At 38.3% G+C, this 18012-nt stretch overlaps 1 protein-coding gene across 7 annotated transcripts in view; it reads right to left on the bottom strand.

Annotated features, from left to right (window-relative positions):
* NUP153 (nucleoporin 153) overlaps positions 1 to 18012 on the bottom strand; it is a 45841-nt gene that overhangs the window by 13354 nt on the left and 14475 nt on the right. For 2 of the 7 annotated variants that reach the window (XM_054057400.1, XM_054057398.1), the window contains exons 2-13: positions 16081 to 16297; positions 13566 to 13814; positions 12273 to 12412; positions 12072 to 12200; positions 9958 to 10074; positions 9782 to 9826; positions 9599 to 9652; positions 5985 to 6170; positions 5212 to 5264; positions 2691 to 2817; positions 975 to 1112; positions 110 to 202 (exon numbers count right to left, since the gene is read on the bottom strand). In XM_054057400.1, coding sequence (XP_053913375.1) covers positions 110 to 202; positions 975 to 1112; positions 2691 to 2817; positions 5212 to 5264; positions 5985 to 6170; positions 9599 to 9652; positions 9782 to 9826; positions 9958 to 10074; positions 12072 to 12200; positions 12273 to 12412; positions 13566 to 13814; positions 16081 to 16297 — 1548 coding nt within the window. The remainder of the gene's footprint in view (positions 1 to 109; positions 203 to 974; positions 1113 to 2690; positions 2818 to 5211; positions 5265 to 5984; positions 6171 to 9598; positions 9653 to 9781; positions 9827 to 9957; positions 10075 to 12071; positions 12201 to 12272; positions 12413 to 13565; positions 13815 to 16080; positions 16298 to 18012) is intronic. The other 5 variants (XM_054057401.1, XM_054057404.1, XM_054057399.1 and 2 more) reach the window with 4 other exon arrangements.

Here is an 18012-nt window from a genome sequence, read left to right as displayed (position 1 = left end):
GAAACATATATATTTGGTTTCCCCGTTATCAGGGCCCACTCTGCTTTACTGTTCTGCAATACACCACTAAAGGCTTGAGAAAAGGTTGTGTTTTGTTTATTTTACTTACAGACAACGGAGGTAGCACTTCCGCCTCAGTAGATTTCACAATTGGAGATGAAAATCTGAAGACAGGACTACCAACACTACTTGCTGGTTGTACCTGTGTTTTCAAAAGAATTAAGGTTTGTATTTAAAGGAAATACAACCTCCTGGAACAACAGCAGTTACCTGAATTCACTAACAGACGTTCTGAAGTAAAACTGGGAAATCTGATGCTTACTATGTATTTCTAATCCACAGATAAAAGTTATAATAAAAGAAAACAAAGCTTGCAAGTGAGCATATAGTACAGTATCATCCAAACCAAATCCCATAAACCAAGAAAAACCTGAGATGATAGCTAGATCTAAACACACCAAATGTATGGAACAGCAGACCAGGCAGCTTAAGAATCTTTAACTTGGCTCAATTGTAATGAGACCATCAGCAAATATCTTAACACGTTAAAGCAGATCTGCTTCAAAACATGCAAAAATATTTCAAGTACTCTGAAACAGGTGAAATGTATATTTTACTGCAATAATATTCCAATTATCGCACCCTAGGCTCGTATTCTAGACTTACATGACCATTAACGAATGCTACCTCTAACTTAATAAGTAAACTTGACATAAAATCCCAACAAAATCTCCACAGTATTTGAAGCAGACAGTTATGTTAATCAGAAGTTTGCAAAGTATAAGATGGACAGAGGCTGAATCAAAAACATTAATTTCCCCCCTCCTCCAAATCAGAATACAATCCTGATTTATTTTAACAGGATATAAACTAACATTGGGTAGTTCCACAAGCACCACAGAAGAAGCTAAATGCAACAAAGCAGATGAATACTCATCCTAAAAACGTATGCAGGATATATTACAAATATTTACCTTGTTCATCACTGCTGTTGAAACAGTGCTTGGTGATGATGAGACAGTACTACTGGCAAGAAAACTAAAGCTGAATGAAGGCAGCGAGGCAGTACTGATGGGTAAGGGTACTTTCGGTAGTACTGGTTCCTCCACTTCCTACGTGTAAATTTTAATTACAGTAAATTTTAATTTTACTTTTTCTTTAAACAAGTTGTACCTTTTATTTTTCTCTTATACAAGACATACTACTATCCTATCCTGTTCCACCCTTCATTTCTTAACAAAGCTAAATATAACACAGAGTTCTATGAATTAGGACAAACCAAGTTTTCAAAAGGCATCTGAACCTCCCCACCTCCCCACCTCTGAACCTCCCTGTCATTTTAATTTCTGGCCGGCCTGCTGCCATGCGATACCGCATTCACAGCCTGTCCAGTAAGAATAATGAAAGTAAGCTCAAAATTATTACCTGTGCAGGACAGAAAACAGGCACAGAGCAGATTTATTTTTGTTTTCTGTACTTTGGTTATTAAAGATCTAGAGAAACATCATCCTTTCTAATTACTCCCTCATCTCTTCAGTTAAGAGCACACTCTCTAGGCAAATGAGACTGTTTCCTTGCAAAATTAGGTAGGACAGCTGACAAAGTTTCTGAAATCACTACTGCAGTGAACTTGGAAAAGATAACATTTAAAGAAATATATGGGATCCTCAGTGTACCAAGAACACCAAACCGAAGCACAAAACACCAAAAAAGAAAGCCTGACTAGCACCACAGAAGATCACACTCTGGCAAATATAGTCTATATCATGTTACCAAGATGCAAATTTAAAACTCAGAAACTAGCATACCTTAAAAACTTCTGGTCTTATCCTTGCCTTTTTAACTATATGATTACCAAAATTACATTAGTTAGAAGTTAAATGGGAACAGCCCATCTAATTACAATTTGCACAGCAGTACCAAGATCTATCCAGAAATGACTAAACAGAGATATAAGTTGCTACTACAGAAATTTAATGTACCCTACAGCTTATATCTTTCATAGTTTTGGTTTGAAGAGTCTATTGGACTTCAATATTCAGACCATTAGTATTATAGAAACATTTACTATTTCCTCATTTTGCATCAGCCAGATCGATTTAAGTTTTTTATACTTAACATCCAGCAGTAGGGCAGCTGACACAACCTTCAATTAGAAAAGCAATTTTCAGGATAGTCATGACCATAGTTTTATTAAATGGACTTTTCCCATTAAAACAAGAAAAAAAACCCTCTCTATTAGTTTAAGTGCCAAAAATTGTGAATGATCATAGGCTGGCATGCAGAATATTGTCTTCTGCTTCACACTCTTGTCCTGTATCGTTCTACATGACTTATACATGAAATAACAAATTAAACAAACTTTGTTTACTTACTTGGCACTTGTTTCAAACATCGTCCTTTTACAAAAACTCTACAAACCTCCACTGAAATTCATTCGTTCAACTGCTAATAAGAAAGTCAATAGTATAAAGCATCTCCAAGATAATATGACTAAAGATTTCAAAAGTATAAAACCAAAATTGAGGACTTAGGCAAAATTATTGGAGCATGCCTTGGAATTCACAATGAAAAATGCACAACACCGAACTGACATTATGATAAATTACTATGAGGCGATAAAACTGTCATACTTCACTAGTTACTTCAGTAATCTCTGTGACAGCAAAATTAACCTAAGCGCCTCTTACCTGTTGTTCTTGTCCAGGTTTTGATACATAGTGTACGCCTCTTTCCCTTCTCATCTTGCCACCACCATTCCCTCCTGAAGACAGTCCATTCGATGCAGGAGTACTGAATTTGGGGTAGCTCAAATTGCTGGCACAGAGTAACAATGCACAGGTTGACGAAGGCGGGGGCAGAGGGGAGAACAAATAAAAAAATAAATCCACTTTTCAACTAATTTTTACAAGCTATTATAGCCATTATGAGTCCTATAACTGACACCTTCTAATTCAAATCAGAAAAAAATGTTCCACAAGTTGCTAAATGCTGACAAACATCTGATGTTCTTAACAGCAAAAGCTGCATTAATAAGAGCAGCAATGAGGACATACTTAAACAGTCAGTACATCCATAAAGAAATGATCAAACCAGAAGACCTGAAATAGAAGAACCGATTTAGACTGTTATTTTATAATGTTTCCTTTTAATAATCCAGACAGTGGAAATTTCAACTGCCAGTTCTCTGATTCTGTAATGAGCATGTATCTTTGCAGGGATATAAAAGAACAACTGAAAATATATATGCGGAGAGAACGCGCACGTGTATGTGAGCACGCATTAAATGCTGCCAACAGCTTTTATGGAATAGAATGCCTTAAAGTTCTGTGGCAAGATAATACTGCAAAAACTTTGGAAGCAGCTCTGGCGCTCCTGGGGCCATCAGCAGAAGTAGCAGAGGTGTTTCAGTGTGCCAACATTCCAGAAGTCTTTTCAGACATGAATACAGATCCCTTTTGTATGGCACACACAAACATTTTTCTGTTCATTACAAAAGCCTAGATTCAAACCAGAGCAATTTCCTAATCCAAGAGAGAAGGAAAAAGAAAAACAACAAAAACATCTCAAAAGACCCAAACACCCTTCATCACCATCACACCCCAAAACAGGAGTGAGCCCGGGAATACCAACAATAAAAAGCAGTATGGCATTAAAATTAAGTATCTCTGGAAAAATTACCATATCAAAGCTTATCCTGCAGCCAAGCAGTCAGTCATTACAAAAGTACATTTGATCACACTGGAAGACACCAGGTCAAGTTTCCAGAAGACTGAGGAAGAGAATTGTTCTAAACTTGTCAGATACTTGCAAACAGCCTGCTTAGCACTACAACCACTGAGAGGAAGCCAGATCCTTAAAGCCATATGCTCAAACTTTTCTCTAATCCAAACTGACAATCAATTCAAATTCTGAAAAAAAAAATCTTATGTCAAAATAGAGCTTTATTCAGACAATTATAGCCCATATTACTTGTCTTCTGTTAACACCCATCAGCTTCTAAGGGGCAAAGACAGTTTTTGGTCTTGAGGCAAGTCCAATCTACAATTCTGACCCAGGTTTTGAAATGAAATAGCCTTGGGTAGGCTGAACAGAGATGTACCAAAGTCCTGTGAGTTGACTACACAAAGGGACTCCGGACAGCTGCCCCTTATCAGTGTATTCCTGCTCCGAAACATGGCATCCAGAGACTGGCTTTTTAAAAGAATTTTTTTTTTTAAAAAAGGACCATGTAATCTACAGACTAAGTAGAACACAGCATTTAAACTCAGCAACCAAATAAAAAGTAGTATCAGTTTTCTGGATTTTCCTTCTACATGGAATTTTACCAAAGGAAATTTAAAACAGTTTGAAAACCGACCATTAAAACCTAAAACCTGTTTGCACCTAAGCCAAAACCTTCAAAGTGATCTCTTACAGCCCTGAAAAGGTGGCTGCTGTGTTTTTCTGCTTGTTTTTTTTTTTCTTTTCAAGCCAAAGAATGCCCAAGGAAACATAAGAATTGCCTGGAAGATGAACACAGAGACAACAAAATACAATTCCCTCCTACTTTTCTTTGAAAAGGACGAATCCTCCAAAAAAGGTATCCTTTGAATGGACAGCATCTTAATTCAAGCATTACCCAAAAGACTGCCCAGAAGGGAGAGCCATCGATATAATCTGGAGGTGACATCATTCCACCAAAACCAAGTCTGCAAAGTAATACACGACAATCTCCTTAAGAAGAAATAACATTACTGAGTGTCTTGGAATTTTGTGTTTTAGAGATGAGTCGGCATTTGGCCTCAGATGATTGTAAAGGGCTCCTGTTTTTCATGCAAACTCAAAGCGGACAAGGGACTTCTCCGTGAAGGGAGCAGTAAAAATTATGGTCCTTCAGGTTTTAGGGTTTTTAAAAAAACATTAAGACCTAAATACACTCCCGAACTGTAAGCCACTTCACCTTATAAAGCATCTTCATGAAGACTTATTCCTTTAAGACAAAGCTTTCAGATTCCAAGCAACTAAACAACTAACACCTGTCCGGCTAATAAATATCATGAAGCACAAATAGTTAAACTCTCTCAGAACACTATTTTTTCACTGTATTGTCCATTTCCTTTTACTGAGAACTGTTACTGCCTTTCCAAGAGAAGATAGACACGCAGACTGTAGTGACAAAGGAGAAAGCTTTCTTCTTTCAAGTGTTTTAAATTAATAGATTTCTCATACCTTTCAGATGGTTGTATTTGCTGTTCTGCAGGAAAACTCTTCTCTCTCATGCTCTGCAAATTAAGTTTATTTCAACATTTATCTGAATGTATTTATATACAAAGCAAAGACAACCAACCACTCACTCTCTGTACCACTAAATATATCCCATCTACTTAAGCTTGTGCCCTAACCACTACAACCATCCACTTTGATCTCCAATCTAAAAACCCCATAGATTTAACGCCTGGTCACTTTCGCGTTCAGATTGATACTGGAAGCATAGGTGGGTTTTTCTAAGAAAGAGATGCCAATCTTGCTTTAATTAAATTTATCAGGGACTCCATCTACACCAAAGCAATTATAACGGGCAATTAAGGTTAATTGTCAGAAACGTCACTTGGAGCCCATGGAGTTCACCTGGAGGAGTTTATACACACCAGCACATTCCATCAGCACCAGCTTTGTGTACAGGGGTACATAAAAAGGAAAATGTTTCTGTATTTTAACATTCTTTCAGTGAGAACAGCCCAATCCAACAGCACCTCACCACCTTCTGAAGACAACCACCAAGTCACTTAATGTTCCAAAAATACAATTAATTAAATACATAAATACAATTAATTAAATACATAAAACCTCAAACTCTCTCTTTCACAATGGGTCCCATTTTCTTAATGCTTACCTCACATACTATTGTCATCTTTGCCAAGAAAGTGTCTTAGTAGAATAATTGGTTAGAGACATGCCAAACTTGTAAAAAGCAGGCAATAAGGACCAGAAATTTAACTTACATTGTGCTTTGTATCTACCCTCTGGTGGACTTTGCTTGAATCAGCAGCTGGAGTCAGAGATGGTTTAAAATACTGGGTCCGACTCACTGCCAGAGAGATTGACTTTGGTGTCATGAGTTTCTCAACAGGTGGATGCTGTGATTCCATCTTTGAAAGGGAAGCAGAAATCAATTTATCCTTGCATACCTGTCCAAATTGCCACAGCATTTAGTAAGGAAAAAAATACAGAACTATAAACCTCCCATCAGCTTCAACACCCAGTGAAAATTATTTGGAAATATTGAAAGCATTTAACTTGCAGAGGGAAATCGCCAGAAAATCAGTTATGAAATCCAAAAAGCTATAGGAGTAGCCAAAGTCTGAATGAATTCTATTTAAAAAACCGGCAGTTAACTTCATAGATAAAAAAATTCATGTTATTATAATCAAAATAACTCATATTACTATAATACGCTCACATCTTTTCCTCTCCTCTGACTACATTTTGGGGTTTTTTTTGCTGGCTTAACCCATTGATTTAACATTAAAAGTGTTAAGCAGCTAATTATACAGGCTTCTGCGTTTCATCTTTCCTACATTTTCCTCCTTTGAAGTTATGCATTAAAAAAAAAAGCTGTAAAGTAATTTTAAAATAGCCTTATTCATTAAAATATGTTCCAATGCATTAGATGCATTTGAAAGTACAGGTCTGACTTTCCTTGTCAAAGCATTTTCACAGACGAGAGTTAATTTTTAACAGAAAAGACTATATGTTCCGCAAAACTGACTTAACTGAATTGTGAAACAAAGATGACCCCGAAAGGCTCCAAGATTTTGCAAAGGCTCCATCTACAGTCTTAAGGATCAGGATGATCAGACTGAGGATACATGCTACTATTTAACTTACTATCCATAGAAAACTGTTTACAATGCAGCTTTAATTTCACAATACCTCTTGACTCTTGGTAATAAATTTCATGCTGTATGATCTATAAAGTACATTATTCTAAAAACAGGTATATTCACTTTGAGATCTTGAGTAAAATTTGGTTTATTTAAGTTCACAAATCCATTTTGAATGAAGGAGGGTCTGTTGCTGTTTTTAAATGTAAACTGAACAGAATCAGAACAGACTATTTCAGTGGGAAGGGACCTACAACAATCATCAAGTCCAACAGCCTGACCATTTCAGGGCTGACCAAAAGATAAAGCATGATATTAATGGCATTGTCCAAACGCCTTGTAAACACTGACAGGCATGGGGCAGTAACTACCTCTCCAGGAAGTCTGGCCTAAGGTTTGACCATCATTTCAATAAAGAAATGCTTCTTAATGTCAGGTCTGAACCTCTTCTGACGGATGCAGCTTTGAGCTGTTCCCATGCATCCTGTCACTGGATTCCTGGGAGGAGAGATCACCATCTCCCCCTGCACTTTCACTCCTCAGCAAACTGGAGAGAACAATGAGGTTGCTCCTTGGCCTCTTTGTCTCCATACTAGACAAATTCAGTGCCCTCAGCCACTCCTCAGAGAAGTAGTCTTCCAGCCCTTTCTTAAATTGTGGGGCCCAGAACTGCCCTCAAGATGAGGCCACAACACCACTAAATACAGCAGGATAATCACTTCTTTTGATCCGCACCAACGCTATACAGTGGGATAATCACCTTTTTTATCCGCTGGTTGTGCTGTGTTTTAGGCACCCAGGATGTGGTTTGCCCTCCAGGCTGCCACGGCACTGCTGACTCCCATTGAGGCTGCTGTCAACCAGACCACTTTCTGCAGGGGCTGCTCTCCAGCCCCTCCAATTTATACTTATGCTTGGCATTACTCCACCCCAGGTGCAGGATCTGGCATTTTGACTTGTCAAATTTCACCCCATTAATCACTGCCCAAGGCTCAGATCTATCCAGATCCCTCTGCAAGGTCTCTCATCCTTTTTGAGAGTCAACGGCAGCTCCCAGTCTGGTATGATCAAACTGGCCACAGGTTCATTCAACTCCTGCCTCCAGATCGTTGATAAATACATTGAACAAAACTGGCCCCAGAACTGACCCCTAAGGAGCACCGCTGGTGACTCGCTGCCAGCCAGATGCAGCCCCATTCACCACAACCGTCTGAGCCCTGCTCTTCAGCCAGTTCTTCACCCAGTGCGCTGCCTACCTGCTCATCCCACACGTGGACAACTTGTCCAGAAGGGTGGTGCAAAGGACAGTATCAAAAGCCTTACTAAAATCCAGAAAAACCGCATCCACCGCCTTCCCTTCATGCACTAGTAAGGAGACCTTATCATAAAAGGTATCAAATTAGACAGGAATGCACAATGAAAAGAATAAGTTACCCAGTTAGGCGTTTGATACACCAGGAGCTATTCAGTCTGGTGCAGATCCTTGAAATAAGAAAAACATCTGCAGAAGTTTTGTCTAGAGTGCTTAAGTCTTCTGTCAAGCATACGTTTGCTTTAGCAGGAAAACACACCACCCTCTCCTTCCCTCTTCTTCACACCAAGGGCTACCCTTCCCCTGTCAAACTATGAATTCCAGTATTACAAACAGACAATTTCTCTACTTTTACCCAGTGACAGCTGTGCACAACATTCGCTTTCTGACTGATATCAGGCTCTACGCTGCATATTTGGCAGATCTTTCTTTATGCCTCATCACAGGTGTAGTTCCACAACTTAACTGAGAATCCATACCAGCTTTGTTTTCAATTATTTGGATATTTGTGGCAAAGAGATTATACACCCTACTTCTCTACATTCTTCTAATTTAGGCATGTGGTGAAACACAGTACAGGAAATCTAATATGTTTGTAAACTCTGAAGTGACAGTAAAATTAATTATACTTCTACTCAAGGGCTTAGCACAGAAATTCTTGAGGGATTCTGCCCATTTTCTCACTAAAACAGCAGAAGAAAAGTTTGCATGGAATGAAAACCATGCTTTTGCTCCTTTGGTCGCCTGACCTCAAAGTGGCCTTCTGTGGGTTTTACAATCGAATAAACTCAATGATACCCCAAATTAAAACTAGCAATGTTTTTAAATCCCCTTAATGTTTAATCAAGTAATGATTTACCGCAGCATTATCACCAACTCAGTGCTACCTCCAAATAGGAATTTAGGAACACAAGGTTACAGAAGTGACAACATCTAACAATTTTCCTTCACCTTGCTTTCAGCAATAATACAAAAGTATTCTTTTTCCGCTTGAAGTCAACATGGAAATCTGTACAAGGTCTATACAATCACGTAATCAATATTTTTCTATTTGTGATGATTTCTGCAAGAAAAAGTGTTCCTAAAAGAAAGATTAATATACAACTTAACCCCAAGTTACAGGACAAGATAAAAGTACTTTGTGTGTTCTAGAGAAGTTGTTCTTGACTGACATATCAAGATGTCACCACAAACATAGCATAATTCTTAACCTGAGTAATCTTCACAGTCCTTTATCTAGTGTGGGTAGAAAAGCCATTTTTAGCAATTTCCACACAGTCAAGACAGCTATAATTCACACAACGCTAACATTAACTTGAATCCATCCATGTGTATGCTGTCATTGAGGTTTGTGACATTTCTTCTAATAGCTACAAAGCAAAAGTTATCCGTCTCAGCTTAAGATGTTACTGGTTCTTACCTGTTTTCGTTTGGATTGGTAGCTAGTAGTATTCATCATGCTCCTGTCCACAGGCTAAGGGGGGGGGGGGGGGGAAAGCCTAAGTATTAGAGGACAATTCTTTTTCCTGAGAGAGTTTAATCCAACAAAAATGGGGGGGTGGGGGGGGGGGTGTGTGTGGAGGGCGTGTTGTGATCAACTTACGGAAGACAGTGGACTAGAAACAGAAGATGGAATCCTTTTAGCATCCTGTTGAAAAAACAGTGCAAAAAATTAAACGAGGCAGTACACAAGGAAGATCTTCATCCTACACTGACACATTAACTATGTTTTTCAAACACATAATATAAAACAGAATAAACAAAAGGAGTGCCATTTACCGCCAAAGGACTTGACATCTTCTCCAATGACTGCAAGATGCGCCGCGCTGTGGAACTTGTCACACCATAGGTCTGCACACTTGCTTGTTTAGCTTTCATTTGTCTTCTTACCGGTGGCTGAAAAATTAGCATTGCAAATGTTATGATGCTTGATTTTGAATTAAAAACGCACGTGTTTTATGCCTTATGGCTACACTGATGATATAATTAATACTTTCATGATGACAGGGAAAAATGCACTCACTAGGCTTTCAAGCCACGAAGAAGAAAATATATTCCCCTGACTTTATTTATGAATTTTAAGTAGAACCCCAAGCACCTTGCACTTGAAATAAAGCAACAGAAGAAATACTTCAATGTAAAAGGTCATAAAAGGGAAGATTTTAGGTCTGTAGGGTCTCTAAAACAAAATTAGGAAAACAGTACTGAAGCAAAGGCTTGTGGTTCAGAAAGTAATCTCAGTAACAATACAGATTTTAAGAGTTTCATGATGGTGTAAGAGTTGCATCTTTAAACCAATGCATACAATCATCATCAGGAATTTCTAGTTTCACTTTTGTTTTCTCCCTTCCCCCATGATTAGTTGACTGCAGATCATTTTACTCTGTTTTAAAATATAAAGATCTGATTTGAATGTTAACAAATCTAAACATATGTCATTGAAAACATGAACCGTTTTACGTCCATCACATGATTCTGAATTTTTCCCAAAAAACTTCTTTGTGTACCCTTTTTTTTCTTACGTTAAACTTCGTGTAACCACACCACGCCTAACATGTTGCTATGTGAAGACAAGAAACAGGCCACACATCATGTAAAAAACACAAGTGATACTCACTGGAATCCACAGCACACAGAAACAAGCAAGCTAGTCCCTCCCCTAAAAGCTTAGTATTTTAGTTCTTCTTTGCAGCAAATTCATGTTTATTTTGTAAAAAACAGAAACAGCTGGCCAAAGAGGGCTCCTAACTTACACGAAGTTTTCAGTGTTTTGAAGGTTGATTTAACACCAAGTCAGAACAAACCACAAGTTTTCAAGGCTTCCTGTAAGTGAGGAACTTGAGGGTCCTCTTGTTCCATGGTAGAAATGGACTGCCAGAATAGGTCCAGTAAACTCTTATTTCCAGTTCCTTAAATAAAATTCTTTTTTACTTTGGATTTTTTTATTTATTTTTTAAAAAGTAATGGTCATTTTGATTTAAACACACTCCAGCTGAACCAGATTTATTGACATTGTCCAAATGCTTCTTGAAGCATATTGACATTGTCCATGACTGCTTCCCTGGGGAGCCTGTTCTAGCACTTCATCACCCTCTGGGTGAAGAATCTTTTCCTAATATCCAACCCAACCCTCACCTGGCACATCTTCCTGCCATTCCCTCAAGTCCTATCATTAGTTGCCAGAGAGAAGAGATCAGCACCTGCTCCTCCCCTTGTGAGGAAGCAGTGAACTGCTATGAAGTCTCCCCTTCTCCAGGCTGAACAGACCAAGCGACTTTAGCCACTCCTCATGCAGCTTCCCCTCTAAGCCCTCCACCAACTTAGTGGTCTCCTCCAGACATTCTCCAGCAGCTCGATATCCTTTTTATGCTGTGGTGCCCAAAACTGCACACAGTACTCAAGGTGGGGCCACACTACCACTAGAGTAAAAAGAGCACAATTTTACACAACATACTCATAGCATGAGTGTAGACGTGCTTGTGTGACGTTTACAGACATATCAGGCAGGTAGCTTGTCCTACTATAAACACAAGTTTCCCAAGTTTTGCCATCACTGATAAATTTAACATTTAGAGGTTACTTTAACATAATACTGCCAGAGGTAGACAATGGCACTTGAATGGAATTTTTTGAAAGACTCAGCAGAGGAAATCCCAACTGCAAACAAGTGGCCAGAACCTAATGTGCTACTGTCACCCTTGTGCATTATGACAAGTATTTCTACATAAACGGTTAAAAAAACAATTTAAACAGAAATTCTTCTTTTCTGCTCTTGTAGGCTGACAGAGCAGAATAGGAACTGTTGCCAGATTTTCAGCTCCTTGCTCACAACCCTTTTGGGCAGTGCTACCTGTTATATACTTCAACTGCACACCGCGCTACTATTCTCATACCTGGTAAGGAGCAAGTCGTGCTTTTGTCTCCCTTGCTGCTGCAGCTGCCCCACCATAAGTGGTCTTTCCAGGGTAAAATGGAGAATCCCCAAGCTGGCTTGTCTTAAAGCCAGAAGTGTTTCCAAGTGACTACAGAAATGATAAGTGGTTAGTAAAATGACTAGACAATCAAAATTGATTACAATACTGTGCTGTACTTACAGGAGAGGGAGATCCAAAAGCAGATAAATTGAATGCGGGTTTTTTAGAGCTAGCTGCAGGATGCTGGGAGAGAGAATGAGATCTTTCAACTTCTGTGGACCAGAGCAGCGGTGCTGAAGTATTTTTTGAAACTGTGATATCTGCCAAAATATGACACATGCTATATGTAAGTGCTGTGTGTATACAGAGAACTTTTTTACAAAGATCATGTTAACTCCAGGGGTCTTTAATACAGTAAAGCAAGTGTTACAGAATGAAAGAGTCCCCTTACACTCCTTCCTCCAGCACGCTGACCTTCAGAGTTCATCAAATGGGTCAATTTCACATATGGTATGAAAACCAAGTATCAACTCTGAACCTGAAATCTGTTCACAGAACTGTAAATACATTACCTTTCAGTAATCTTTCAAAAGCATGCACAAGTTAACAGTATTATTCCAATGCAGAACAATTTTATTTTTAATTCTGTCATAGTAAAATAAAAGGGAACTACATAAACACTGGTGCATCTATAATGACACGAAGTTTTTCTTACGTTGGTACAGGGCTAAAAGCCAGCATAGGTCCAAATTGCACAGGTTTTAGATATGAAAAATTCCCAAAGGCTGAACTACCAGAGTTAACAATCTATTTTACGTGTATATATTATGGAGACAACACAAAGCTCTAGTAAACTCTGGTTATATTGCTAAATCCTGGGAACACCTATTCTGAATTGTAAAAATATGTTCTTCAGAGAACTCGCTGAGCATGTCTCAGTCCTCCTTTATATGAGGGACTACAAAAAGCTGCAAACCTGCTGTTTTCCCTTTCTCCGAGATCACCTAGGTACCTAACTATATCTATACAATGTGGGCTTTTCTCTTTAAATAGCGTACACTCCTTAGTGCATTCAGGAAAACACATGTCAGTACTGCCAACTGATGTTCCTTTATTGACTTCTGGTGAAAACACAGGAAAACATCATGTGTTTCTATTTGTCATCTGTATTTATTCACATTTAATCAGCTGTGAGGTATTCTGAGTCACTATCCCTTCTAGGCAGTCAATCTAGCTGTCAAGCTACAGCGAGTCATCTTCAACTTGACATCAAGGTCTCAGAAACCTATTCCAAAGCACGGTTATATTTAAAAGGTGATGACTTCACAGACTTCTAAAATACTAAAAATTAAACTTAATTCTAACATCCAAAGCTGACATTCAACTACTTTATTTACTAAGGTAATGTGGAATATTAAAGAACGTGAAGTACTTCACGTTACCAAAAAATCAACTAGAGAACATGAAAGTTACCTTTATCAGATGCTCTAGAGGAGAAGCCACTGGTTGTTGAGATGTTATCATCATCGTGCTGAGAGGTAGAATCTTTTATTTCTTTTATGAGAGACAGTCCAGGACTGCCAATGCCAAGTGAAGAAGATGTAGAGGGCTGACAATGCGGCACTGTGGAATCCAACATGGTACAGTTCAAATGGCTCCGATGAAGAGAGGGTCTTGTTAACACATCGGAGAAGTTCAATGCAGATCTACTCGTGCATGGTTCTAAACAAAAACAGAGACAATTATCTTTCCTATAGGCAAACTCACAGAAGCCAAAACCTGTTTTCTGTCAACAGCCATGCTACTGCCAAGTTCTTAAGCCCAAAAATAGAGAAGCTGAATTTAACTTCTTCCTCACCCAGATAGGGTTTCATCTGTTTGATTACAACGCCAACACTGCTTTCAATACTAAGTATTAGTGTCACATTAAGAAGTGGTCAACAATAAGGATTTACAACACTAAATTTGGACATCATGCTCAAATGCTCTAATACTGAGTCTTTCACACGAAGCATGTATAAATTCCTTCTTCTGCAGATAAAGCTTGCAACGAGCTTGCCAAAATTTGAAATTACATGGCAAGTTACAGACAACTTTGCAGTTTATAAAATCTTGTAACACAGATGACAATCTGAATAGATAAGCAGGAAAACGTATATATGTAGAGATTTGGGGGGTTTCATTTGTTCTCGTGTCGTCATCCCCCCTCCCAAATTATACCATATCAAGGGGCAAAACATTATCTCCTACCCATTAACTTTTGAGATTTGGGCACAAAAGACAAGCAAGCATTGTGGCCTCAGTTGCAAGATGGCCATTTTTATCTCGTGAACCAAAGGGTCTGTAAACACTGCCAGTGCCCTGCAAGAGGTGGTCTCACAGCTCCAACCTGCCACATGAATGGAACAGCAATTAATGGATATCTTGCCTGACAACCAAGTATATCCATGGTCCCTCCTGGGAATTCTGTGTATGAATATGATTTTGAGTCGCTGTCCTCTTGATATTTGCACCAAAGCTTAAACTAGCTCATTTAATCATCATAACAATCATAGTACTACTAATCAGTTTTTACAAAGCACCGGTAGATTTTTAGGACTGTCTAATTTGAGATAAAGGAAGTGTTATCAGGCTGAAGGCCAGCCAAGTAAAAGAATACAGGCTCTAACACTTCAGAACCTCAGAGCTGAAAAAACAGCAAATTCATTTCCAAAATTATAACAGCAATAATAATTTAAAAAATCGTATTATTAACTATAGAAGGAAAGATTAGTATACAACATCTGCAGACTGCAACACAAGCTACTAGAAGTTCTAGGATGTCCATCTGCTCCCGATTTCTTGGAGCTAGAAAGTTTGCCGTGCAGCTGTTCTTACTGAAAGGTCCTTTCACGCAGTTTTTCGGGAGAGCCAACACGTGTTCCTCATTCATGAAGACCTTCTCTATTCCTTTATCCAATCTTATTCTCAAGCAACAGCTACGCAGACAGCAAGAGAGCTCCTTATTTACAATTAATTAGATGACGTTGGTAACAAAGGTATTTCCTCATTATTTTTCATTCTGCCAACAGAAGCAACTGACTTTCCAAACAGATGGCTATGTACAAGTGCTCAGACAAAACTTCTCTCCATATTAAAAAGTAAGTTCCACAAAACAGCTAATTTAAGAGAAACTGAAATGACAGCATATGCAAATTTACAGAGAACTACAGAAACAGTAAGAGGTACGGATATAAAGCACAGATTAATCTTTTATCTGGTAAAGTAAGGGGTTGCAAACTTCTTTGACAAGAGTCCAAACAGGTTTTCAAAGACCCCACACTAGCCATGCACACACCTCAATGTTACATAATATTTCAAAAAGAATGCTATAAACAATGTTTCCCAGTTCTCTATTAAATTAACTAGGAACTTTACTAAATTGATTGAAAAAGCCCAAAAGAAATGAAAAAAAAAAAAAAAAAAAAAGAAGTCAGGACACAAGAAGAAATTTTCCTCTGGCATTCTAGCATCTGGTCTTTTGTTTTGAGAACAAAAAAAATGAAACTAATGTTTTAATGACCTCTGGCAATTAAATAAAACATTCATTCTAGACCTTTTATAAAGAAAATGTAACCCAGCACACTTGCAAATGAGTATTATCAGTAATTTGCACCTAGCTAATTTGACTACCTGAAGTTAATGCATAATTTCCAAGAGCTGCAAGACAACCTCCAGTATGTTTTGCACTTATGTTTACAGTTTAAAGCTAAGAGAGTTTCAGACAGTCATTGGGGTTTTTATAACGTGTTTTCGCATTTGGGTTTTGGTTTGTGCATAGTTTTTTGGAGTGGGTTTTTTTTTTTTAATTGGTGGCATTTTGGGGTTTTGTTTTTTTTTTCAATTCTGTCAAAACGCTTCTTCCAGCTACCCTTAGAAATTGATATTAAAACCTAGAAATCTGTGAATAAATACAGATGGCCAGAATACTAAATTATTTTTCACATACCTTCTAAATTAATTCTTGCTGAGTCAGGCGTGACTCTCCCATCAATCATTACGGTATCTTCATTTGCATAATCATGGTGATAATTTACTGGAATCTCTTCTTGGCTTGTAGACTCATTTCTATCTACGCATTCATCTTCACTTCTATTGAAATATCTCTGTAACCATCCTGGTACAATGTTTTTCATCGATTCTGTCACTCTGCTGATGATTCCCTGCTTGAAAGAAAAAACTCTTGTTAGTTACAGAAATGCAATCAACAGCATGCACTGGGATGTAACCTTGCACAGACCTTTGCAGAGAGCAAATATTCAGGACAAGATTAAGACAGAGGGGTTTGATACTTGACAGAGGACCTCTATACATGTGGCACACACATGACAGAAATTGACCCAACATTGATTTACTAGTTTCCACATTTCCCAGTGACCTTGGCAATGTTCAAAATTCTGAAATTTCAGCCAGAGTTCACCTGAGGCGTGTCAAGTCACAAGGTCACAAGGCAATTCTATTTCTAAATAACTCCTGATGCACACACTTTCTTCAACTTTGTTAAAGCTGTGACTTGAAAAAACACTGAAATCAGAAGCTCAGCAACTATCTACAGTGACAGTGATGACCATAATAGTTGCTAAAATCAGTGAACTTAAATATTTCAAATTTTTCTAATGCTGAACTGCAGTAACAAGAGGTATCAAAAAGCACTGTTACACTCCTCACGGTCAGGGTATCCTGAAAAGAATCCTGGAAGAAACAGCTATAGATGAATAACAGATGCCTCGCTACAGGACTGTTAAATAGATCCATTTTGGTCAAATTTCATTTCATGGCTCTCCAAACCTTAATATTCTGCAATTACCGAATACAGTCAAGCTATTTCCATTCTGACATTTACTAATTATTGCAATGCTTACATTCTACATTTAAGATACATTTATCTACCCTTTTGGCTTAGGCACTCACTTGTTCCCCATCATGCCCTCAAAATTTCAACACATCTTCCTGTCAAATCTCAGCCCTGCACAGATCACTTGCAGCATGGAGCTCCCTCCCTCTTCCACAGACTGCAGCCACAGAACCAGCTGCTAATCTCTGCAAGCAACTGTGAAAGATAACTCACCAATTTCAATACTTTGGAAACTGAAAAGTAACAAGAGTTAAAGACATTTTTTTGTTCAACTCCATTGCCAGTTGCTAACACATGTGCCACAGACTCTGGCAAGGTACTTCAATATTGTTCCGGGTTTAGGCAACACAATTTTACAATCAAAATTATTATTCAGAAGTAGAAAATTCAGAATATTCCTTGAACACGTAATAACAGTAACAGTTTCAGAATTGTTTAGTAGACTCTAACAAGAACTCTGCTGTATTCAACTTTCTTAAAAAAATTAGCACACAAACAAAAGTAGCGACCCATATTGCCTATTCAAGTCTTTCCTACACAATAATGCAAACACCAGCTTACAGGAATTATAAACAAATTAAACACCCTTGAATCTGGGGTTAAGAAGGAGGTGGGGAAAGAGGAGGAAGGGAAAATAGAAAACAAAAAGCCTTTTCACAGAAAGAAAGTAATCTTAATTTACAATTTGACATTCTTCGTAATGATCTGTAATTTAATCCTGTACTTGCACAAAGACAGAATAAATAACCAGAGACAGTTTAAACCAGACAGAATACAGCATAATAAACACATCCATCACAATTACTGTACTAAGATGCACACAAATAGGCCATGCTCAGAATGTTGCTGCAATCCCACATAAATACTAAGCCTCAGCTTTCCAACAAAAACTACTAACTGCACGCAATACCAGTGTCCACCAACAGTTCAGTGCACAGAACCAGCAAAGAGGCAGTCTCTACCCCCAGTCCCTCATTTCCACCTTTCTCTGTGACACCCTGCTCCCTTTTTCTGGGGCAACCATTT

The sequence above is a fragment of the Cuculus canorus genome, chromosome 2, assembly GCF_017976375.1.
Source record: "Cuculus canorus isolate bCucCan1 chromosome 2, bCucCan1.pri, whole genome shotgun sequence".
NCBI lineage: Eukaryota > Metazoa > Chordata > Aves > Cuculiformes > Cuculidae > Cuculus > Cuculus canorus.
This window is presented reverse-complemented; position numbering and strand designations above follow the sequence as displayed.